At 44.7% G+C, this 24,071-nt stretch overlaps 1 protein-coding gene across 1 annotated transcript in view; it reads left to right on the top strand.

Annotated features, from left to right (window-relative positions):
* Nucleotides 1-19,912, top strand: part of gfap (glial fibrillary acidic protein) — a 55,768-nt gene extending 35,856 nt beyond the window's left edge. Inside the window, exons 6-10 of the mRNA XM_059638744.1 lie at nucleotides 971-1,096; nucleotides 6,692-6,912; nucleotides 8,076-8,119; nucleotides 17,933-18,018; nucleotides 18,998-19,912. Coding sequence (XP_059494727.1) covers nucleotides 971-1,096; nucleotides 6,692-6,912; nucleotides 8,076-8,119; nucleotides 17,933-18,018; nucleotides 18,998-19,039 — 519 coding nt within the window. The 3' untranslated portion in view covers nucleotides 19,040-19,912. The remainder of the gene's footprint in view (nucleotides 1-970; nucleotides 1,097-6,691; nucleotides 6,913-8,075; nucleotides 8,120-17,932; nucleotides 18,019-18,997) is intronic.
* Nucleotides 19,913-24,071: the final 4,159 nt, after the last annotated feature.

The following is a 24,071-nucleotide window of genomic DNA, read 5'->3' as shown; positions in this document are numbered from 1 at the left end:
CAGATGTTGAAATTTGAATTCAACAAAGTAAATTGGAATTAAACAGAAGAACTATCCCAATAAAGACTATGCAGACACTTTTGATTGTTTGTTTCAAGAACCCATCTGATTCAATAATTGCCTTTAGGGAAAGAAACTGCCATCCTTAGCTGGTCTGGCCTACATGTGATTCCAGACCCACAGCAATGTGGTTGACTCTTCACTGCCCTCTGGGTACTTGGGGACAGACAATAAATGCTAGCTTAGCCAGCAACACTCACAACCCAGTGGGGAGAAAAATGCGTCCACAGCAAGATTCCAGAAACATCAATGAGACGAATAAGTGCATTGTGACCTTTTGGATTAAGTATCAGCAAGGCACAATTCTCCTGTTTTTCAAATCAGTACCATGGAAATTTTTGTATCCACCTGAGAAAGCAGATTTAGCTTCTTACTTAGCATCAGATTTGCATATGATTTGAAAATGGCACATCAAATATTGCAGTATTCCCTTAATACAGCCCCTCAAGTTTCTGCCTGGCTTACACGTGCCAGTCCAAGGAGAGGAATTGGAATTCCTGAATCTCTGACTCAAAGAAAACAGAGGGGTACCCATGGTATGGGCAGATGATGGTTTGACCCCCTCTCCAGGAATTTCCACAGAGACTGGTATGGTGATCTTTAGCCTAGTGCTACTGGGAATGATACTCACTGCTGGCACTAACAGTCTTAAAAATTCACTCTACCCCAGCTGACTTTGGTGGATGTTCAACAGCAGGAGGCTACACAATAATTTATCAGTGATTACTGGTTGTCCCAAATCAAACAGAAATGGAACTTGACTGTGAAGTGGATGATGATGTGTTCAGGGGCATTAGAGTGTATCAGTGGATACAATGCTCTCAGATTGCTTAGAGACCTGGCCCAGTCTGTTGACTATCCCTGTCTTTTGCTCACTGTCTTGCTCCTAACTTCATCCCATTGTGTTCAGTTCTCAGATCTGACTGATGCAGCCACTCGCCAGGCAGAAGCCCTGCGCCAGGCCAAGCAGGAGACGAACGATTACCGGAGGCAGATCCAGTCCCTCACATGTGACCTAGAGGGTCTGAAAGGAACGGTGAGTTCTCACTACAAGTTCCGGAAAAGGCACTGCAGGGGACACCTCAGCAGGGTAAACTGGAGAAGGCAGAGAAAGTCCAAACAAAACAGGCATAACCTTCTTTAAGTTAAGGGAATTATCTGTCCTCATTGAAGAGCCTAGTGCCATTTGATCATTGATAGAGGTAATAGTTGTGCACCAAGGTCATGTGAACAGAGAAAATTTTATGATATTAGTTATAGTCAGTAGGGAAATGGTGCTGAACAAATGGATAGAGTTGTGAGCTAACAGATCTCTGGGTCCAGATGAACTTCATCCTGGGGTCTTTAGAGAGGATACTAATGAGGCAGTAGATGCATTAGGATTAATTCTCCCCAGTTCCCTCAATTCAGGAAAACAGACTGGGAAATAGCAAACATAACCCCTCTATTCAAGAAGGAGTAAGGCAGAAAACTAGAAACTACACGCCAGTTCGTTCAATGTTTGGCATGGGGAAGGCGTTTGCTTTGACTGTTTAAAGAGGTAATAGTTGTGCATTTAGAGAATTGTAAGTTCATTGGAAGATTTAACATGGTTTTGTTAAAGACAAATCATGTTCAACCAATTTATTAGGCTCCTCTTTTAGAAGGTATAAAATGCGCCGTAGATAAAGGGAAACTTGTCGACATACAATTCTTGGATTTCAAGAAGGCATTAGGTAAGGAGCCACATCAAAGGCTATTGTGAAAAATAAAAATTCATGGCATAAAGGACAATGTATTATTATGATTTAAGAGCGGCTGGAGATAGAAAACAGCGTATAAAAGGCTAGCTGCTTGATTGACAGGAGGTAATGTGTAGAGTCCCACATGGGTCTGTATAGCAGCTTCAACATTTTACAATTTGCATCAATGCCTTAGACAGAAAAATAGGACTAGAAGCCCAAGTTAGTCACTCCCTTAAAGCCTGCACCATCGTTCAACGGCTAATGGTTGATCCTCTATCAATGCCATATTCCCACTTTCTCCCCACACCATTTAATATTTTTGAAATCTAAACGATCTTGTTCCTTTCTTGAATACATTCAGTGACTTGGTCTCCACAACATTTTGTTCCATAGGTTCGATACTTTTGAAATGAAGAAAGTTTTCTTCATCTTGGTCCTAAACAGTCTACCCCACATCCTTAGACTATGTCCCCTGATTCTATCTCCACAATCAGGGAAAATGTCCTCACTGAATCTAGCCTGTCTAGCTCTGTTTAAATGTTATATATTTCAATCAAATCCCCTCTTATTCTTCGAAGATCTGGAAAATGCAGAATGAGGCACGGTAGTTAAATTCACAGGGGCACAAAGTTATGGAGGAAAATTTGATGTGAAAAAGACTTGAGGACTTTTTGATGGAAATGTGAACATCAAATGAGTAAGCAAAAATCTTGCAGATGGAAAATAATGTGGTCATTTGTGAAGTTGTTTCCTTTGACAGGCAGAATGAAAAAAACAATAATGGTGAAACCAAACGACTGCAGAATTCCCAGGTGCGGAAGGATTTAGGTGTTCTAGTGAACTAGTTAAAAAAAATTAATGTGTATGTGCAGACAAGTAATCCTGAAGGCTAATGGAATGTTATCCTTTATTACAAGAGGATTTAAACATAAAAGCAAGGATGTTACACTTCAACTGCACAGGGCATTGGTGACACAACATCTTGAATACTGAGAGTAATTACGGTCTCCTTATTTTATGACAGATGTAAATGTATTGGAGCCATTCAGAGGTGGGTTACTAGATTGATATCTGGAATGGATGGGTTGACTTATGAGAAAAGTTGGACTTGTTTGATGGGGACAATTTAGAGGAAGCTTTACACTGTATCTAATCACGTGCTGTACCTTCAATCATGATATTGAACATGGTTTCATTTCATTTAAAGTTTCAATGTAATTGCTGTATAATTAGTCTGAAACATCCATACAGTTTAGTTTGTTATATTCAGGAAATTCTCCATCTGAGGTCCAGAGAGTAGAATGTCCTTCCATCGTAGATTCTATATAATCCCAACATAAAATTTTGGAGCACTTGACTTGGGAATGATGTGACCCATAGGTGATCCTATGCAGGCACCTGGTACAGGGCATAGGTAGGGCTCTGTCACCTGCACTTACCAAGGCAGTGGCTCACAGGCTGTGTTATGGACCAGACAAAAGCACCCTGAAAATATATTACAAAGGTAGCCTAGACCCTATCCTTTTCTTACTTTAAAGGCGAATGCCAGGCGTTGTGGTCTGGATACAATTCAATTGGTCGAACTACCAGTCTTGAAGCAAAACACACTTTATTTGTACTCTACAGTTAAAATACAACAAAAACACTTGGGGGAATGGGATCAAAGACTATGGGGAGAAATCAGGATTAGGCTATTGAGTTGGACAATCAGTCTTGATCATTAAGAATGGCAGAGCAGACTTGAAGGGCTGAATGGCCTCCTCCTGCTCTGATCTATGTTTAAATTGGAATAACTTAACTCTATTGGAAAACTGAACAGATTAATAGATTATTTAACAACAAAACAGTAACTGTTCCAATATTGTAATATCCATAAACATACCCTTGGCAAAGACAAATTCAGTAAAATAGGTTGCCTCATATGAAATTCTTCAGTGCAGGAAGAAAAATATCAAGAGAAAACTCAGAGAGAGAGAGAGAGTGAGGGGATGGTGGGGGGTTGTGGGGGGGAGAGAGGGAGAGATACAGTAGCAAGAAGAGATGTACTACAGCTTCTAAACCCAGCTTCAAGACCCCAGCAACAACTGTTACTGAAAACCTAAAACTCCTTGCTCTGGGCAGCTTGACCCCACCCATTCAGGCTGTTTCTATTGTTCTAACTTTTATAAACAAAAAAATCCCAAGGCCTCACAAGCTGTTGCCTTCATTGTATTCAAATAGGCAACTTGTGCCTCTGCCTTAAAGCCTCCCTTGAGAAAAAATCCAGAACAAAATATACCTCTTAAAACCAGATTATTAGCACAGGTAGTATATTGACAATCTGAGGGCTGAAGGCTCCAGGCCTTCACATTGCTACCAGCTAAACCACAAGGGGTAGATCACAAAGCCCAGTGTTTGGTCGTCAGTGCATGTTGTTTAAAGGATCTCAACCAGCAGCATAAGTGTCTAAATTAGGGATGGCAGATCACTAGAGCTCCCACTCCTGGCAAATGCACATTTTGGGCATAGGAGGGAACATGATTAAGCTTGCACATGGTTGAAAATTTCATCAGCACTTACTCACCTCAATTCAGTAGCTGGGGAGTAGTGTCTTGCTTAAGTATCTAAGGAATTATGTCCTTCTGGAAAGAGAAGGAAGGTGGTAGGAGTTCATTCATTAAAACGTCATCAAAAAAATCAACTCAAAAGTTGAACCTGAGTGTTAATCAATTCCAGGCCATTTGGTGAGATAGAAATCAACATACATCTTTTATTTATTGTTAGAGTTCTGCATTTCCTCTCTAAACACAGTCCCAAAGTTAAAGATAATAAAGTGTGAAGCTGGATGAACACAGCAGGCCAAGCAGCATCTCAGGAGCACAAAAGCTGACGTTTCGGGCCTAGACCCTTCATCAGAGAGGGGGATGGGGTGAGGGTTCTGGAATAAATAGGGAGAGAGGGGGAGGCGGACCGAAGATGGAGCGAAAAGAAGATAGGTGGAGAGGAGAGTATAGGTGGGGAGGTAGGGAGGGGATAGGTTAGTCCAAGGAAGACAGACAGGTCAAGGAGGTGTGATGAGGTTAGTAGGTAGGAAATGGAGGTGCGGCTTGGGGTGGGAGGAAGAGATGGGTGAGAGGAAGAATAGGTTAGGGAGGCAGAGACAGGTTGGACTGGGTTTGGGATGCAGTGGGGGGAGGGGACGAACTGGGCTGGTTTTGGGATGCGGTGGGGGAAGGGGAGATTTTGAAGCTGGTGAAGTCCACATTGACACCATTGGACTACAGGGTTCCCAAGTGGAATATGAGTTGCTGTTCCTGCAACCTTCGGGTGGCATCATTGTGGCACTGCAGGAGGCCCATGATGGACATGTCATCTAAAGAATGGGAGGGAGAGTTGAAATGGTTTGCGACTGGGAGGTGCAGTTGTTTATTGCGAACCGAGCGGAGGTGTTCCGCAAAGCGGTCCCCAAGCCTCCGCTTAGTTTCCCCAATGTAGAGAAAGCCACACCGGGTACAATGGATACCGTATACCACATTGGCAGATGTGCAGGTGAACCTCTGCTTAATATGGAAAGTCATCTTGGGGCCCGGGATAGGGGTGAGGGAGGAGGTGTGGGGGCAAGTGTAGCATTTCCTGCAGTTGCGGGGAAGGTGCCGGGTGTGGTGGGGTTGGAGGACAGTGTGGAGCGAACAAGGGAGTCACGGAGAGAGTGGTCTCTCCAGAAAGCAGACAAGGGTGGAGATGGAAAAATGTCTTAGGTGGTGGGGTCGGATTGTAGATGGCGGAAGTGTCGGAGGATGATGCGTTGTATCCGGAGGTTGGTGGGGTGGTGTGTGAGAACGAGGGGGATCCTCTTTGGGCGGTTGTGGCGGGAGGACGGGGTGTGAGGGATGTGTTGTGGGAAATGCGGGAGATGAGGTCAAGGGCGTTCTCGACCACTGTGGGGGAAAATTGCAGTCTTTGAAGAACTTGGACATCTGGGATGTGCGGGAGTGGAATGCCTCATCCTGGGAGCAGATGCGGTGGAAGCGGAGGAATTGGGAATAGGGGATGGAATTTTTGCAGGAGGGTGGGTGGGAGGAGGTGTATTCTAGGTACCTGTGGGAGTCGGTGGGCTTGAAATGGACATCAGTTACAAGCTGGTTGCCTGAGATGGAGACTGAGAGGTCCAGGAAGGTGAGGGATGTGTTGGAGATGGCCCAGGTGAACTTGAGGTTGGGGTGGAAGGTGTTGGTGAAGTGGATGAACTGTTCGAGCTCCTCTGGGGAGCAAGAGGCGGCGCCGATACAGTCATCAATGTAACGGAGGAAGAGGTGGGGTTTGGGGCACGTGTAGGTGCGGAAGAGGGACTGTTCCACGTAACCTACAAAGAGGCAGGCATAGCTGGGGCCCATGTGGGTACGCATGCCCACCCCCTTTGTCTGTAGGAAGTGGGAGGAATCGAAAAAAATTTGTTGAGGGTGTGGACGAGTTCGGCTAGGCGGATGAGGGTGTCGGTGGAGGGGGACTGGTCGGGCCTGCGGGACAGGAAGAAGCGGAGAGCCTTGAGGCCATCCGCATGCGGAATACAGGTGTATAGGGACTGGACATCCGTGGTGAAAATGAGGTGTTGAGGGCCAGGGAATTGGAAGTCCTGGAGGAGGTGGAGGGCGTGGGTGGTGTCACGGACGTAGGTAGGGAGTTCCTGGACCAAAGGGGAGAAAATGGAGTCCAGATAGGTGGAGATGAGTTTGGTGGGGCAGGAACCTCCTATTTATATGTGCTCAGACAATAACCAAGCCTTGTCTCACTTAACCTTAGCAAAGGTATTTAGACACACTCATAATGTAACAGAGCAGACATGAACACTGAGATTTGCTGAGTTTGTTAATACAATCCCAGATGTAATGCCTGACACTGGTGAAGTTCCTATCTCCGTTCTCTGACAGAATGAGTCTCTGGAACGTCAACTACGTGAGATGGAGGAACGTTTCAATTATGAAACAAGTAATTACCAGGACATGGTTAGCCAATTGGAGAGTGACATCCAGAATCTGAAGGAGGAGATGGCCCGTCACCTGCAGGCTTACCAAGACTTGCTCAATGTCAAGCTGGCTCTGGATATAGAGATTGCCACCTACAGGAAACTCCTGGAGGGAGAGGAGAGCAGGTAATGGCTGCCCGGGACCAGAGTTTACTAATTGAGCTGAAGTCAGACTGCCTTCAATCACTGTGTCTGTCTGTCCTGCGTTGCTGCCTTTCAGCTAGTTAGTCCTGGTCCTAACCCTATTCCATCCCTACCCAGTCTCAGGGGCAGTCATTCTGATTCATCAACATGAGGCCATTATGAGAAATTATTTTCCCTTCAAATGCCTCAATCCGAACCATCTTATTTTGGAGGAACACAGCAAGCCATGCATCAGAGGAACAGGAAAGCTGGTGTTTCGGGTCAGGACCATTCTTCAGAAATCAGGGTCCTGACCCGAAATGTCAGCTTTGCTGCTCCTCTGATACAGCCTGGTCTGCTGTGTTTCTCCAGCTCTACACTGTGTTATCTCTGACTCCAGCATCTGCAGTTCTTGCTATCTCATCTTATTTCTGCACCTATTTTAGAAGTGTTTGTTTGATGGAAAGTGTTGAGGGATATTTACTCTTAATATAACACTATGTTGTACCTATCTTGGGAGATGTTTAATAGGGACAATGTAGAGGCAGCTTTACTCTACCTAACGCCCTGTTATGCTTGTCCTAGGAGTGTTTGATGGGACAGTGTGGAGCAAGCTTTATTTTCAGTTTAAGCAAGTAGAGGAAGCCTGACTGTATATCTAACACCATGTTGTCACTGTTCTGGCAGTGTTTGATGGGTAGTGTCAAGGGGATTTTAATTTCAGGGTAAAAGTGTAGAGCAAGTATTGCTTTTGGTTGAAGAATGTGAAGGAATCTTTACTCTCAGCTTAAAAGAGTAAAAGAGCTTCACTCTGTATTTAACCCCCTGCTGTATCTATCTTGGGTGTGTTTGATGGAAACATTGTTGAGGGAGCTTTACTCTGTACTTAACCTCCTGCTGTACCTGACCTGGGAGTTTTTGATGGCGACAATGTTGAGGGAGCTTTACTCTGTATCTACCCTGCGCTATACCTAATGAAAGGTCCTTCTTTCCATCCCATAACAATGAGCATCATTGCTGTGCTCTGACTCAACCTCACGCTGAGTCAGTGTCCTGTCACTAACCACAGGAAATTAGTACAAGATGGATGTCTGTGTAGAATAAGCTCTAATAACAGTGGGAGACATTTTCTTGTCATCTGATACTAAATGTTTGTTTGTTTATAGAATTTCAATGCCAGTCCAGAGCTTCTCATCTCTGCACATCAGGGGTAAGTATGGAGTCATTATAATAACTTGCATTTTTACAGCAGTTTCCACATAGTAAACCTTTCTCAATGTGCTCGGCAGGAGCACTTTCAAATGAAAACCTGGCACCCAGCCACATCAGGAGCAATGAAGACTGGTGGCTCAATGTTGAGGAAGGGAGAGGATAAGAAGGGAATTTCAAATCTTGCTCCCTGGTAACTATAGACATGGCCACCAATGGTGCAATTCTTAAAATCATCCATCATTTCAATCATGAAGAGATCTGAATTCCTGGAGTGCAGCAATCTGCAGGAATCAGGGTGTTCGAGAAGGTTACAGAGAGGGAGCAATGCCAGACAGATTTGAAATTCAAGAAGAACATTAAAATTGAAAGGTGATAATGGGAACTGCAGATGCTGGCGAATCCAAGATAATAAAATGTGAGGCTGGATGAACACAGCAGGCCCAGCAGCATCTCAGGAGCACAAAAGCTGACGTTTCGGGCCTAGACCCTTCATCAGAGAGGGGGATGGGGTGAGGGTTCTGGAATAAATAGGGAGAGAGGGGGAGCCGGACCGAAGATGGAGAGAAAAGAAGATAGGTGGGGAGGAGAGTATAGGTGGGGAGGTAGGGAGGGGATAGGTCAGTCCAAGGAAGACGGACAGGTCAAGGAGGTGTGATGAGGTTAGTAGGTAGGAGATGGAGGTGCGGCTTGGGGTGGGAGGAAGGGATGGGTGAGAGGAAGAACAGGTTAGGGAGGCAGAGACAGGTTGGACTGGTTTTGGGATGCAGTGGGTGGAGGGGAAGAGCTGGGCTGGTTGTGTGGTGCAGTGGGGGGAGGGGACGAACTGGGCTGGTTTTGGGATGCGGTGGGGGAAGGGGAGATTTTGAAGCTGGTGAAGTCCACATCGATACCATTGGGCTGCGGGGTTCCCAAGCGGAATATGAGTTGCTGTTCCTGCAACCTTCGGGTGGCATCATTGTGGCACTGCAGGAGGCCCATGATGGACATGTCATCTAAAGAACGGGAGGGGGAGTGGAAATGGTTTGCGACTGGGAGGTGCAGTTGTTTATTGCGAACCGAGCGGAGGTGTTCTGCAAAGCGGTCCCCAAGCCTCCACTTAGTTTCCCCAATGTAGAGGAAGCCGCACCGGGTACAGTGGATGCAGTATACCACATTGGCAGATGTGCAGGCGAACCTCTGCTTAATGTGGAAAGTCATCTTGGGGCCTGGGATAGGGGTGAGGGAGGAGGTGTGGGGGCAAGTGTAGCATTTCCTGCGGTTGCAGGAGAAGGTGCCGGGTGTGGTGGGGTTGGAGGGCAGTGCGGAGCGAACAAGGGAGTCACGGAGAGATTGGTCTCTCCGGAAAGCAGACAAGGGTGGAGATGGAAAAGTGTCTTAGGTGGTGGGGTCGGATTGTAGATGGCGGAAGTGTCGGAGGATGATGCGTTGTATCCGGAGGTTGGTGGGGTGGTGTGTGAGAATGAGGGGGATCCTCTTTGGGCGGTTGTGGCGGGGGCAGGGTGTGAGGGATGTGTTGTGGGAAATGCGGGAGACGCGGTCAAGGGCGTTCTCGACCACTGTGGGGGGAAAGTTGTGGTCCTTGAAGAACTTGGACATCTGGGATTTTCAGGAGTGGAATGCCTCATCGTGGGAGCAGATGCGGCGGAGGCGGAGGAATTGGGAATAGGAGATGGAATTTTTGCAGGAGGGTGGGTGGGAGGAGGTGTATTCTAGGTAGCTGTGGGAGTCAGTGGGCTTGAAATGGACATCAGTTACAAGCTGGTTGCCTGAGATGGAGACTGAGAGATCCAGGAAGGTGAGGGATGTGCTGGAGATGGCCCAGGTGAACTGAAGGTTGGGGTGGAAGGTGTTGGTGAAGTGGATGAACTGTTCGAGCTCCTCTGGGGAGCAAGAGGCGGCGCCGATACAGTCATCAATGTAACGGAGGAAGAGGTGGGGTTTGGGGCCTGTGTAGGTGCGGAAGAGGGACTGTTCCATGTAACCTACAAAGAGGCAGGTATAGCTGGGGCCCATGAGGGTGCCCATGGCCACCCCCTTTGTCTGTAGGAAGTGGGAGGAATCGAAAGAGAAGTGGTTGAGGGTGTGGACGAGTTCGGCTAGGCAGATGAGGGTGTCAAGGGGGTGGGATGAAGTTAGTAGGTAGAAGATGGGGGTGGGGCTTGAGGTGGGAGGAGGGGATAGGTGAGAGGAAGAACAGAATAGGGAGGCTGGGATGCGCTGGGCTGGTTTTGGGATGCAGTGGGGGAAGAGGAGGTTTTGAAGATTGTGAAATCCACATTGATATCATTGGGCTGAAGGGTTCCCAAGTGGAATATGAGTTGCTGTTCCTGCAACCTTCGGGTGGCATCGTTATGCCCCTGCAGGAGGCCCATGATGGACATGTCATCTGAGGAATGGGAGGGGAAGTTAAAATGGTTCGCGACTGGGAGGTGCAGTTGTTTAGGGCGAACAGAGCATAGGTGTTCTGCAAAGCGGTCCCCAAGCCTCTGCTTGGTATTGATTGAATTCCATTTGCCATTTATGATCCCATCTGACCAGACCAACTATATCCTCTTATCGTGAGGAGGATAGCTTTAGACTCTATATCTCCCCAACAATTTTTGTACCGTCTGTGAACTTACTGATCAACCCTACTCTGTTCAAGTCTAAAAGAATTATTTAGACCACAAACAGCAAGGTTCCTGACACTGAATCCTGTTGGACCCCACTGGATACAGGCTTTCAGTCAGAAAAACACCCCTCAACTTCCTGCCATTCAGCCAATTGTGGATCCTATTTGCCAAATTTCCTGGGATCCCTTGGGCTCTTACCTTTTGCTATCAATGTCCCAAGTAGGACTTTATCAAAAGCCTTGCTGAAGTCCAAGTTAATTGTATCAAAAGCATTGCCCTGTCCTACACACTTGGTCACCTCTTTGTAAAATTCAACCGAGTTGGTCAGATATGAACTCCCTGAATCAAAACCAGGCTGACTGTTCTTGATTAATCCCTGATTCTCCAAATGTAGATTAATTCTAACCCTAAGAATTGCTTCTAATTGTTTCCCCATCACTGAGGTTAGACTGAACAGCCAGTAATTTCCTGGTTATCCCTTGTTCCCTTCTTGAATGATGGTTCCACATTAGATGTCTTCGAGTCCTCCAGCACCTCTCCTGTGGCCAGAGAGGCATTGAATATTTTTGAAAGTGCCCCTGCTATGTCCTCGCTTGTCTCATTCAACACCCTGGGATACATTTCATCCAGCTCGTACCTATTTTTAAGCCTGCCAGACCACAAATGCTAATTTATTTAATTGTATCACAGACCTTCTTCCTGATTCCTACACCCATATGAGCCCTCTCACGAGTGAGCACTGACACAAAGTATTCATTTATAAACCTATCTACATACTCTGGCTCCAAGCACAAATTACCAATGTGGTCCTTAGAGGACGCTACTTTTTCCCTGTTATCCTTTTACCTTTAATGTACCAGTAAAAGAACTTAGGATTTTGTTTTTTTTTACATGTCAGTATCCTTTCACAGATAATAAAATGTGAGGCTGGATGAACACAGCAGGCCCAGCAGCATCTCAAGAGCACAAAAGCTTTTGTGCTCCTGAGATGCTGCTGGGCCTGCTGTGTTCATCCAGCCTCACATTTTATTATCTTGGACTCTCCAGCATCTGCAGTTCCCATTATCACTCAGTATCCTTTCACTTCCCCTTTTCAGTCTCCTAATCTTCCTTTTGAGTTCCTTGCGTGCATTCTGTACCCATATAGGCTTCTGTTATTTTACAGCCCGTTCATGTAACACAGTACATTTCCACCTCGCAGCCTCTCTTTATTATAGATAATTTAGAAACATCAGGACTGATGTTGCTAAAGGGTGTGACTCTGACTTCCAAAACACTTAGGAACTGCAGTGTTTGTAATAGCTTCAATTTTCCATGGTTCAAGTGGTATTGCCTTATCACTGAACACAGAATTAACAGTTTCAATTCTGCTTTAATTGAACAAGTACTTATTTTTGTTCGAGGTGTGATTACATTCTCTAAACTAGGGCAGGCCTACATATAGATGTGCCTAGAATTAATTTGTAGGGTAACCACAGATGTGAGTGCTGTTCAGCCTGCCTTTAAGTCCTTGAAGTGCAAACTGAGTTACGTGCTGAAATATCTCAGTTGCTCAACTGGCCCCAAAGCTGAGTCTCTTGTATGTATGTACCTCCATTCTTCTGTAAATTTATTTGCAGATAACTCATTTGGATATTAAAGTGTTTCATGCCATTTGGCCTGTTTATGAATATCACTAAAATGTTGGTATTGAAGGTCTGACGTGGATTCAAATTTGGTTTGTGCTCCTCAGCTTTTTGATGACTTGTATGGGTGAGCTCCAGGGATAGACTCTTTTCCAACTTTCTCAGAAATATCCAGATCAAGTAAACGCTGAAGACTCTTCTCTGTCTAGTTCCTGTGGTTGGTGCATGATCAGGGATCATTTAAAATCTAACCATTCTAAAGTTGTCAGGTCAAAATCCTGGAACGCTATCCTTTAACAGCATTGTAAGTCTAACTACAACACATGACTGCAGCAGTTCAGAAAGGCAGCTCAGCTTCACCTTCCGAAGGGCAAGTAAAGGACCGGCAATAAAAGCTGGCCCAGCAAGTGATGCCCACATCCTGTGGATGAATAAAAAAAGCACCTGTGACTTGCATGTAACACATCTCATTACACTGATACCAGTGATGCGATCAGCATCCAATTCGTAAATGTAGTTTGTTTGTGCAGAAATTATGAATGTGGCAACAATACTGAGCATGCCTATTGCGGTATGGCACATTCCCCAGTTTTGACCCTGCATGCAACATTTGTTCCTTTGAATGGAATTTATGTTTCAAATGTGCTTAGAATTTTTAGTGGTTTGTCACTATTGAGAGGGAATAATTTCGGATTCACCAGAACACGAGTAATCATGAGGTTTGATCAGGATCCGTGTATATGATGGAGTGGACTGTGATTGCCATTCGACTCCCTACCATTTCCCATGGGGCAGAGCTTCACATTTTTCATGGAACAGTTTGTCACCCTTCCAGTCCAAACCACGCTCCACCACCGTCCACTCCCCCCCCCCCCAACAAGCAATCAACCCCTCGTCCCAACTCTTTTATTACCCACAACAATGATTGACCCTCAACAATGTTCTTCCCCCATCCCCCAACTCGCTCCGGTATCATTGAGTTGGGAAAGTGAATGTATGTTTCGGGGATTGTTGCCTCAGTAGGAGGGAAATGAGGAAATGACCAAGGGACATCAGGGGCTGGCAGGAGAAGGAGATGTGGAGAGGCCAGAGGGATCAGCCCCGGTGGGTGGGGATGTACTAGTCTGGAGGGTTGTCAGGCTCATAGATGTAGGTGGGAAGTGTTGGCGGAGAGTCTTGTGTCTTAGGGCAGAGGTGTGGGGTTTCAGGTGACCAGCAGTCAGGAAAAGGGGTTTGTTGGAACAGATATACTGGGTATCAGTGATCCCAAAGATATAAGGGATCAAGAGGGGGCTAAGTCATGAGTCATGGGTCAGTTTAGTAGCCATCCAGGAGTTAGAATGAGTTCTTGATCCTCACCGTTTCCAGGATCACCTCTCAGCTTCAGTGAAATGGAATCCCCCTGCATCCTTCCGTTCCCCAACACCAAATACCTTGACTTGAATGGGTTCCTTCAGAGGGCTCCACATGCAGGGGAGTTTCTCATTGGAAAGTTCAATTGTGCGGGCAATCGCCCCCCCCCCCCGCAAAAATCAACTATGTTTGTGATTTCACAAGGTCCTGATTCACCATGCCAGTCCACACTACTCCAACAATTCTCTGCCCATCAGAATATCCAAGCCCTTCCTAACGTTAATAAAAACAAAAAGAACTGTGGATGCTGTAAATCAGAACAAAAACAGATGTAGCTGGGAAAGCTCAGCAGGTCTGGCAGCATCTGTGAAAGAAACAACAGAGTTAACGTTTCAGGTCAGGTGACCCTTCCACAGAACATGTGGTTCTGAGGAAGGATCACCGCACCCAAAACGTTAACTCTATTTTTTCCTTCACAGATGCTGCCAGACCTGCTGAGCTTTCCAGCTACTTCTGTTTCAGTTCCCTTCCTATTCTCTCCTTTTAGAATCATGACACCACATTAGCTGGATTCCAGTCCTCTGGCACCCTTCCTGAGGTCTGAAGGATTTGAAAATTAATATCAAGGCCCTATAATCTCCTCCCTTGCTTCCCACAGCAGCCTGGGCATACATCTCATTTGGACCTGGGATTTTATCCCTTTTCATGCCCTCTTATATCTCCTCACTAGAACATAGGCCTTGATGTTGCGCCAACCTGTGAAACCAATCTGAAGCCCATCTAACCCACACTATTCCATTATCATCCATATGTTTATCTAATGACCATTTAAATGCCCTTAAACTTGGCAAGTCTACTACTGTTGCAGGGAGGGCATTCCACGCCCCTACTGCTGCCTGAGTAAAGAACCTACCTCTGACATCTGTGCTATATCTATCACCCCTCAATTTAAAGCTATGTCCCCTCATGCTAGCCATCTCCATCCGAAAAAAAAGGCTCTCACTGTCCACCTTATCTAATCCTCTGGTCATCTTGTATGTCTCTATTAGGTCACCTCCTAACCTACTTCTCTCTAACGAAAACAGCCTCAAGACCCTCAGCCTTTCCTCATAAGACCTTCCCTCCATTCCAGGCAACATCCTGGTAAATTTCCTCTGCACCCTTTCCAATGCTTCCAAAGCTAAATCTGTTCAAGCAAATATCAGTGTCCCACATTGATTTCTGTACCTACATCATACTTATCTATCGTGAACACAGATGCAAAGTACTCATTTAAAATCTCAACTATTCTTCCAGCTCTGTGCACAGATTACCACTTTGGTCCTTAATGGGCCCTACTCCTTCCCCAGTTATTCTCTTGCCCCTGATTTACTTATAAAATGCTTTTAGATTGTCCTTAGTGTTAACCACCAATGCTTACTCACATATCCTTTTCACCTTCTTCCTTTCTTTTGTAAATACCCCACCTTTTCTTTTAGATTAGATTAGATTCCCTACTGTGTGGAAACAGGCCCTTTGGCCCAACAAGTCCACACGCCCCTTAAAGCATCCCACCCAGACCCATCCCCCTATAACCCACACACCCCTGAACACTATGGACAATTTAGCATGGCCAATCCGCCTAGCCTGCACATCTTTGGACTGTGGGAGGAAACCGGAGCACCTGGAGGAAACCCACACAGACAAGGGGAGAATGTGCAAACTCCACACAGACAGTCACCTGAGGCGGGAATCAAACCCAAGTCCCTGGCGCTGTGAGACTGCAGTGCTAACCACTGAGCCACCATTCTCTGCTCTTTCAGAACATCCGGAGTTTAAAGCCCTTGGTATCTACCATAAGCTTTTTTTTCTCTATCCTACATCCCTTGACATTCAAGGTTTGCTGGACTTTGTCGCTTTCACCATTGTGGGAACCTGTTCACCATGGACTCACACTTTTGAGTAATTCCCAATGCCCTAATGTGGATTGTCCTGCAAGAAGCTGTTCCTTGTCCAATTCAGTCATATCCTATTTTATCAGATTGAAACTGTCCTTCCCCCAGTTGAGAGCCTTTATTTCCAATCCATCTTCCTCTTGACCCATAATTACCTTAAATCTTAATGAATTATGGTCACTATCACCAAAGTTTGCCCCACTTCCACCACTTGCCTGGCTTTGTTCGCTAAAATTGGATTCACCTCTCTCATGTAGAACTTTAAACATGCTGGCTTAAAAATAAAGGACATATTTTAAGATCCAAACCTCTAAATCTTTAGAACTGACACTCCCAGCCCTTTTAGTTCTTAAGTTCTAGACATATGACCTCGTTTGAGGAACGTTCTGATATCTTATCCCTCCAAACAACACACGCACACATGCACACACACACATGCGCTCATACACACACATCGCACCTGAAGATTCTGCACACTAGAAAATTCAGTTGCCTGTCCTGTCACTCCATCAGCCAGGTTTCCATGATAGCAATGATACGACACACCATGGCTTAATCACTCACGACTCATTGTCTGCCTTACTTGCAAGTGTCCTTGCATTAAATGACTGTTATTCACCTTGCCATGCTCCCAAGTGACACACCTTGTCTGCATTTGTACTGCCTTGCAGATTGACTTGGTTTTCCTATACTTATCAGTGTTCCAACTCCTACTGTACCTCCACTCTGTATCCCATTCCCTGCCAAATTACTTTAAACTTCCACCCATCTCAGCAACTTATTCCAGTCCACACCTCCGAACAGTTTTATTCAGATTCCGATTGTTTCCAGGGACAGAGCACGGTTCTCATCGCCCTGCTACAGGAAAGATGTCATTAAATTAGTGGGGGATGCAGAAAAGATTTATGAGGACCTTACCGGGACTGGAGGGTTTGAGTTACAAGGATAGGCTGGGAAGTTTTTCACTGGAGCATAAGAGGTTGAGGGGTGATCTTACAGAGTTTTATAAAATCATGAGGGGCATAGATAAGGTGTATAGCAGAGGTCTTTTCCCCAGAGTAGGGGCATCCAGTATGAGGGAGCATATTTTGAAGGTGAGAGAAGAAAGATTTAAAAGGGACTTGAGAGGCAACTTTTTCTCAGAGGCTGGTTTATGTGTGGAATGAACTGCCAGATGGAGTGGTAGATACAGGTATAGTTATGTTTAAAATGTGCATAGGCAGTTACATGAATAGGAAAAGCTTAGAGGGATATGGGCCAAACAGAGGCAAATGGAACTAGTTTAGTTTGGGAAACTCAGTTGGCATGGATGAGTTGGACCAAAAAACTTGTTTCCATTCTGTTTGACTCTATGATTCTTTGAGTTTATGACAGAGATCGAGATCAAAGGCTTCTGTCTTCTCCGTGTTTAATTGCAGGAATGTCCTTCAGTTGTGATATTGGAGCTCATACAACAACTTGGAGGCAGAGAAATGTCAAAGAGGGTGGAGAAATAAATGCACAGATGTGTGCAAATAGTGGGAAGCAGGGTACTAAATTATTATTGGCATATAGTGTGTCATTTTGAATTAATGTTCAGAAGCTGAGATAGTTGGGAATTTGAGAGCACAGACAGAAGTGCATCGAGGAATACTTTTTTTCCAGGGTTGCAACAGAATGAAGTTATCTTGGATGGGAGAGGGGAACGTGAGGGGAGAGCAATCCAAGGAAGTAATTTGCCTTCTCAGTGAAACTCTAGGGATAGCAAGTAGCTGCACTCCAGACCGGGATTGTGAATGTGGGTAGGAGAGAGGCCAAGAGTGGCAAGTCGCTCAAAGCAAAGGCTGGGAGAAGAAAGCAAAGAAATATGTTGATGAGAAATCTGTGGAGATATTTGTGTGGACGGGACATAGATGTGGATATGGAAATGAGATGAAGTGCTCAAGAGGAGAAGGATGTGCCAGAGGAAGACTCACCAAGACTCCCGACTTTGAGGTAAGAGCTACATCACAACTGGGATTGTTTGAAATGGACAAGTGATGAGGGTATAGCCAGACTGGAAGGCTCCCTGAAGGCAAACGCTGGTATCGTGCCTCAGCCAGTTCTTTATAAAGGCTGAAATCTCAGTGTTATTACCGAATCAGTGAGTGAGCTGAGTAGCAGGTTACTCTGTACCCCCTCCCCTAGCCACTTCAGCTAGCCCGCACTAAACACTCAAACCCATCTCCTGCTCCTGAGAAGCTTCCTGGAACACATTTCTTGTCTCGTGCTGGAATATGCCAATGACCTGTGTGCACTCTTCCCACAGAGACAAGCCTCGAATCTAAAGGCTCCACGGACATTCAGGCAAGAAGGAATATTCTGATAAAAACAGTGGAAACCAGGGATGGTCAGGTAGGTATGCTGAGAGAATGCCACCCCTTTCAATCAGATGGATCTGTACATGTCGAGCTGTTATTGTCTACTTTGCGGGTCGCACCTCTGCCCAGTGCGGGCCCAGCAATCAATCAAAGCCAGTCCTGAACCTAATGCTGCCAGTCTCATATCTTAATATGGACTGGTGAGATTCGTACTGCCAGGCATATGGTCAAACACTGACGCAGGCTTTTTCATGTATTACCGTGTGCTAAACCTAAAAATAAAGCTACACCTGACCTTTCAAAATTCCTATTAAGCTTACAAATAACTTTATCACAAACGCAATATTTTACAAACTAAAGGCAAGTTTAAAGACGTGAATTTCTAGAGCGCCTCTCCTCAGCTCTGGTCCAAAGCTCTGTAAAGTCAACAGGTTATTTTTGTCATCACTAGTGCACTGTGAGAAATACTGCAACCAATGTATGCACAGCAAGATCCCATCAAATGTTCAATGAAACAAACAAGGCAGTTTTGATGACATTGGTTGAGGGATGGAAACCAATGTCATTAGATTGTGTCAAAACCAATGTCACTGGTTGGAAAATTCTCAAACTCATTTTGTGAATTGTGGCTATGCATTCTTTTACATCAACCTGATAGGGCAGAGAGGATTAGCTTTAGTGTCTCACTTAAATGACCGCTCATCTGACTGCCCAGCACTCTCTCTCTTTGTCCCCAGCTACAAAAACTGGTTCAAGGTAGCAATCATCCTCAGACAAACCTTATCCCTAGCAGCGGACCTCCTTGTGTGGCAGGGCTGACATTAGGACACTCACTTGTTGCTGAGAAAGACCATGTAGGGTTTTCCCACCATCATGAGTTCAACTTGCGGTTTTATTTTGCTGATTAAGAGAGTTTTTTGATGAAAAAGGACTTGAGATGAAATCTAAATCGAACAAGATCCACTCTGAAAATTTCGTCCCCTGATGTAGTTTTTTTTTCTGTCTATCCACAGGTAATCAATGAGACCAACGCAGAGCGTAAGGAGCTGCCATGAGAGGACTACTGCTGACCTAGCCGAGCAAGCAGCCATCTGGTGTGGAGCTGCCACATTAGTCGCTCGCTAGCAGATGTAGTGTAGGCTGCTGTAACCATTTGTGGAGTAGGTAACAGGAAGTAGGAAGTGGAATCCTGGGATTGTGTGGCACTTTGACACAATAAAAGTGGACAAAACTTCATCAAGATACACATTTAACAAACTTAAGCTTAAAAGTGTTGTATTTTCAACTATGCGGAAGTTGACTTGACTTAACTTGGAGTGATTTAGATGGATCTCTAGTATGGTAACAGTCAGAGTTTTAACAGTTTCTTCTCATCCTTAACGACTGTAGACAGTTCTATTTGCATGAATATTGTATTTGCTGCTGGCATCACTTTTGAATTTTGATTTTTAAAAATGAGAAAAGGCACTTGGCCCCTCAGTCCCAGTACCACACAGCGACTGAGGTAAAGTTCTGCACACAGAGTGAGGAAATACTCATCATGTTCCTTTTTAATAAACGTGGAGTTTTAAGTTTTGATTTTGATCCAGTCTATCGCTGAACCCAAGATGGAAAATTGCTCTGGTTATATAATAGGAATAGCCAAAACAGCACCCTTTACCATCCGGTGGTAGTTTGGCACAAACCTACCTGCAGGAACAACAAAGATCTGATTCCAACACTGGATCTCCTACTCTAAATGATCTGAATAGGCACCTATTTTAACTAAACAATGGGAATCTTTTTCCTGAACTTGTGTGACTCCACTAATAATCTAACTGCTTTATGTATGAAGGTTCCTTGTAACTGTCCTTTGTGCTCACTGCCTCGGTCTAAGAAACTCTTTGCTTTTTCTAATGCAAAGGTAACAATAAAAGTCTTTTAAATCATTGGAGTTTTTGAATTCTTCGGCAAAATATACATCTGAATTGGATCTGATGATGGGTGACGATTTTGGGCTCAAAGATTCTTGAATCCATTGGTTTAATTGCTGATCTCTTCAATCATCACCTCTCAGTTGCAATGCTCAAGTTTATATTCAGAGAAGGTGCCTCACCCGATCAGGTTTACAATTACAGAGCCATTTCTCACCTTTGGGTGACATGACTTTATTCTTGGGTAAATGTAGTCGATCACTGATTGCTCTGTTAAAGATTTTGCCCTTCAGTGGCTCCTTCAGAGCTCCATGTTGGAGAGTCTCACTATCTGGAAACTGGCTTTCTCCCGGAAAGTGTTCACTGCCTGCGAGACCCATCTGAGACCCCTGGTAGGTTTTAATGACTCTGAATGCCTATTCTCTTATGGGGATAAACAGGCAAATAAAAAGTTCAATTGTAAGCTTGTTTCAGAGATAGTAGGAACTGCAGATGCTGGAGAATCTGAGATGACAAGGTGTAGAGCTGGATGAACACAGCAGGCCAAGCCACATCAAAGGAGCAGGAAGGCTGACATTTCAGAAAATTAAGAAAGGTCTAGGCCCGAAACTTCAGCTTTCCTGCTCCTCTGAAGCTGTTTGGCCTGCTGTGTTCATCCAGCTCTACACTTTGTTATCTCAATTGTAAGCTTGATGTGATAAAGTCAGAACAAACTTATTAAGTAACCAATAGCAACTCAGACAATTAATCTGCATGGAAGAGCGTGCAACAACTCCTAAACGTTTGATCTTGAATCTCTTCTGTTCTTTGTCTCTCTCCCTCTATGTATTGGTTTCTGGTCTTTCTCCACCACATAGCCTTGCACACCAGGGTCTCTTTTCGTATGAACTCTAATCCAATTAAATCCTCCCTCTCTCCAATCACCTTCAAACTTCTGCTGATCATGCCCTTAGCATGTACCTCTTGACCAACCCAGGTACAATTCATGTCAGCCTTAAATAGCCCTCCTTAAACCTACTATTGTTCAAATCCCTTTTCTCAAATCTTCAAAGTTGCTTTCCCCTTAGATTCCATTCTTCTTTTTTCTACAGCAGTTCTCACAAATATGTTTTTGCTGCAGTATGTTCGGTAATATTTGCCAAAATCTTCCGTAATCCCACCACCTTTGTTTAAATTAAGCCCTCTTTCTCAGTTTAACCTGCTTAGTAAAAATTCCCAGTGGTATAATGAATTGAAATGGTAATACCCTTCTAAATATCCTGATATTCATAGAATTCCTCCAGTGTCGAAGCAGGTCATTCAGCCCACTGAGTCCACAGTGACCCACCTCTCCACCCTCCCACCCTCCTCCATCCTCTCCCTATAACCCTGCATTTGCCATGGCTAATCCACCGGCCTGAACATCTCCCTGGACACTATGGATAATTTAGCAACTCAAATTCACAAAATGACATAGTAAGACATGACCTCCTGTTTTTCGCCTAGCTAGTTTGAGGTCATACCCAATCTAGTACCACCTATATCTGTCGATTTCCAAATCCTCTACCACTCTGAAAAGGTGGTGTGTTGTTTTTTGCTCAGTGTAGCGATATTTAACACTGACCATGTCTTTGTTAAAGTGTGAGTGTAACATCAGGGGGTGGTGGTGGATTCCTTGTGACATTAGACTGTCAGATCACAATCTGCTTTCTCCAGATCACTTTAGTCATTCATAAAACAACCAAGTGAATACATGTTTTTTAAAAATTGATGTAGTCTTTGCCTCCAGCATACCACATTATCTGAGCACAGGTTATGTATTCCACCATAGCATAAGAAAGCAAGACAAGAGTAATGTGGTATTGAAAGATCAACAGAGGTAAGTTACAGCTGGCTATTCCATACAATTACCACATTCACAGATACAATAGTCAGGCCCATATTAAGCTATTCTGTTACAAACAGTAATACATTTCCATCAATGTGTCATGCTTCATAATCCCAAGCAAATTGACATTTTATATACATATACCCTAAAGGCCCATGCTACGTCACAGTGATGGTGTCATGAGCATGTCTCTCCTCTAAGCAAGAGCAACAGTTTAATTCAGGGGACTGACTTCAAATTAACCGGTCACAGTCAGTATACGGGGCACAACTAAATCAAGGGTGATTTGATGATGAGATACTCTGCAGTTATTTCAGTGGTGGCTGGAAAAAACAGGGATTGTCTGAAGAACATTTACTTGTTAGAGTCACCTTGGAGTTGGGGTAAGCATTTCTGGCATCATGCCTTTACTTGGGAAGCTCGATATATTTGATCCTGCTGTCAAAGACTGGGCCCAGTATGTGGAAAAAATGTGATTTTTTTTCTGGGAAAATGACATTGGGGCAGATGAAAAGCTGGAGGGAGGGTTTTATGAGGAAAGGCTGAAAGAATTGAGGCTGTTTTCATTAGAGAGAAGAAAGTTAAGAGGCAACTTAATAGAGACATACAAGATGATCAGAAAATTAGATAAGGTGGACAGTGAGAGCCTTTTTCCTTGGATGGTGATGGCTAGCATGAGGGGAAATAGCTTTAAATTGAGGGGTAATAGATATAGGACAGATGTCAGAGGTAGGTTCTTTACTCAGAGACTAGTAAGGGCAGGGAATGCCCTGCCTGCAACAGTAGTAGACTCGCCAAGTTTAAGGGCATTTAAATGGTCATTGGATAAACATATGGATGATAATGGAATAGTGTAGGTTAGATGGGCTTCAGATTGGTTTCACAGGTCAGCGCAACATCGAGGGCCAAAGGGCCTGCACTGCACTGTAATGCTCTATGTTCTATGCAATCCTTCAGGTTGCTAGCAGACCTGCAGCATTCTCGGTTGTAAGAGGCTTAACATTCCCAGAGACACCACGCACTAAAACCTTACAACAGTTGACAGAGATGGTTACTGAATGTTATGACCCCAAACCTAATTCTGAGATGCTATTGGTTTTATTCGGCTGTTAGAGAACGGGGGAATATGTATCAAGATTTTTTATGAGGTTACGACAACTAGCAGAGGCATGTGATTTTGGGTTAACCCTGAATAAGGTACTAAGAAACCATTTGGTATGTGGGATTAATGGCGTAACCATGTAGAAACACCTACTAGATGAAGTCCATGGGACTCCAAGCAGGCAATACAACTGGCTTTATCTTAGAAAATGCGGCAAGTGGAGCGTGGGAACTGCAGAGCATCCCAATGGAAGTGGGCTCCTTCACCTGTCCAACTGAGCTTGGGGAGCACCACTTGAGTGTAGGCAACTACTGAGCAGAGGAACCCTAACTTAGCCCATAGCAGAATCCCACAACAAAACCAAGCCTCGGCCAAGTGGCTGAAAAGGATTTGTACCGACAAGTCATTATAGTTGCTGCTGGTATGTGGATCGAGACAGAAAAGGAGGCCTATAAATTTGACTTGAGTAAGAAAACTCATTGGCCAGTACCCAGTAGAGTGCACACCCTGGAAAGCCCGCATACATGTAATTGGGACAATTAAATTGCTTTAGCAACATCCAAGTTGGAACCAGTTAAAATTAATCTTTGGTTAAATGTTCACCCAGTTCCCATGGGGTCAATACCAGCGTGGCTGTATCTGTGGTTGCAGAACCAGTCTTTAACACGATTCACTCAGGTCTCCAACCCTTAAGTTTGCCTAAGACCTTGGTCATACTGAGAACATACACTGGAGAACCATTACAGATTAAGGGCATGACTTCAGTTCTGGTCTGCTAAGAGAAGCAGTTGGTGCAGTTACCACTGATGGTGGTAAAAGCTCAGGCTCAATCCTGTTGGGGCAGAATTAGTTGACAAAGATTCACCTGGTTTGACTCAACATTTTGATTAGAAAATGACCCCCTCAGTGAGGTCATAGTGAAAGACCCAAGAGGTTTGCAGAATGTTTTGCAGAATGGACAGCACCGATCAGACCGATCGTGAAGCCTGTCGGCTTGGTTCGCCATAGTGGGGACTTTAATGAAACAGTAAGCTGCTTCTCACAGCTGGAAAAATATCCAATCCCTCACGTAGAGGACCCGTAATCAAAGTTGAGGGAGGGGATGTCCTTTACAGAGCTGGACATGAAGCCTACCTGCAATTGCGACAGGTTAAGGAGTCCCAGTAGTACACCACAATTAGCACCAATAGAGGTTTATAGTGATA

This window comes from Stegostoma tigrinum, chromosome 31 (assembly GCF_030684315.1).
Source record: "Stegostoma tigrinum isolate sSteTig4 chromosome 31, sSteTig4.hap1, whole genome shotgun sequence".
Taxonomy (NCBI): Eukaryota; Metazoa; Chordata; class Chondrichthyes; order Orectolobiformes; family Stegostomatidae; genus Stegostoma; species Stegostoma tigrinum.
Note: the sequence above shows the minus strand (reverse complement) of the source record. Positions and strands in the feature narration are given on the sequence as shown.